The sequence below is a fragment of the Emys orbicularis genome, chromosome 12 (genome assembly GCF_028017835.1).
Source record: "Emys orbicularis isolate rEmyOrb1 chromosome 12, rEmyOrb1.hap1, whole genome shotgun sequence".
NCBI classification, from domain to species: domain Eukaryota; kingdom Metazoa; phylum Chordata; order Testudines; family Emydidae; genus Emys; species Emys orbicularis.
In genome coordinates, this window is record NC_088694.1 from 41225168 (window position 1) to 41226911 (window position 1744).

General features: G+C 39.9%; 1 protein-coding gene across 1 annotated transcript; it reads right to left on the bottom strand.

Moving 5' to 3' along the window:
- Positions 1 to 545: 545 nt before the first annotated feature.
- On the bottom strand, positions 546 to 1523 carry LOC135887051 (olfactory receptor 11A1-like). The gene has a single exon (XM_065414833.1). The coding sequence runs from the start codon at positions 1521 to 1523 to the stop codon at positions 546 to 548; it is 978 nt and encodes a 325-aa protein (XP_065270905.1).
- Between the last annotated feature and the right edge of the window lie 221 nt (positions 1524 to 1744).

Here is a 1744-nt window from a genome sequence, read left to right on the forward strand (position 1 = left end):
ATGATTAGACAACTTTTTTTAACAATTTATCATCATTAAAATCTAATGGTTACAAACGTAGCCTACAGAAATATTTTTAATCAGTTTTAACATTATGGAAAGTGTGCTTTATTTCAATTGTAAGGTCATTCGGGGAAAAGGTAGGAGAGAGGACAAATGCTAAATTAATTAAAGAAAACTTTTTAAAATATTTTATTCTCATGAAGTAATTAAGATTTTTTTTGCAAACTCATCCATGCTCAAATTATAATTAATCAAAGTTCAGAGATGATACACAGTATTCTTCAGACATTAGAGTGCGACTGGTGGTGCAGTGTATGTCTCAGAATTTAGCTTGATGTGCTAATCCCCCCCCCAATTTTATCACATGACCAAAGGTATTCAACACGCAGACTGTGCCCTTAAAAATCTGCTCTTGAATTCAAAATGTCCTTATCCTGATATTCATTAGTTCAACAGGCACACTAAGATAATTTAGGGCTACTCACATGAGTCAGATTTTGCAAGTTCATATCCCAGTGATTGCCCCATTACATATATGTCTGTTATCTTGAAATATCTGTATTCTTGTCAAAGACAAAAAATCTAAGGACAGTTTTCCTAAAGGCATCCTTTACATCCTTGTTTCTCAGACTGTATATGAGGGGGTTGACCAGTGGGGTCAGGACTCCATAGAAGACAGAGAACACTTTGTTTAGGTCCTTTAGTGCATCAGCGCCTGATAGCAAATACACAATGACTAGAGTCCCATAGAAAATTGTCACCACAATGAGGTGGGAGGAGCAAGTGGAAAAGGCTTTTTGCCTCCCGGTGGTGGAAGGGATTCTCAGGATGGCGGAGATGATACAAACATAGGATGCCAGCGTTAATAGAAATGGAGGCAATGTGAATATGGAGGAATGTATGAAAGCAGTAACTTCCAATGTATGGGTATTGCTGCATGACAGGTTTATTATTGGGGTTAAATCACAAAAGAAATGGTCAACTTCATTGGGGCCACAGAATGTTAATTGGGACATCATAAATATTAAGATGGCAATAGATATAAATCCTCCTATCCAAGACCCAACCACTAGCTTGATGCAGAATTTGCTGTTCATAAGGGCTGCATAATGCAGGGGTTTGCATATCGCTAAATATCGATCATAAGACATCATAGATAAGAGAGAACATTCAGTGGTTGCCAGAGAACCAAAGAAATAAAATTGTGTGATGCAGCCTCTAACAGAGACGGTTCTGTCCCCAGTCAGGAGACTCGCCAGCATCCTGGGAAGGATGGTGGAGGTGTAGCAGGTCTCCAAGCAGGCCAAGTTCCCCAGGAAGAAGTACATGGGGGTGTGAAGGTTCTGCTCAGCCACAACTAGCGCAATGATGAGGATGTTCCCAACCATGGTCACAATGTAGATCGCTAGAAACAGCAGGAAGAGAAGGATCTGTAGCTGAGTGAGTGTCCCGAATCCTAGGAGGATGAATTCTGTGATGAGCGTTTCATTTCCCTGTTGTTTGTTTGCAGTAGTTTTCATCTGGGGGAAATAAAAAACAAATACTGCAATTTATAGTCTAACATTCAAAGGAGTCAACATTTTAACTCCAGTTTCCCCCTGCTGGTTGCCATCCCAATGACTAGGTCAAGGTGCCAGATGGTAGAGGCATTCTTGGTAGAGGCACTCTTCCCTCCACTGTGAAATAGTTGATGATATTACCATCTACCGTTCTCTTAATGTAAGTTGAGATTTATGAAATG

Excerpts from the sequence above, each read along its gene's own strand:
- LOC135887051 (XM_065414833.1), bottom strand. The coding sequence starts at position 1,523 with ATGAAAACTACTGCAAACAAACAACAGGGAAATGAAACGCTCATCACA.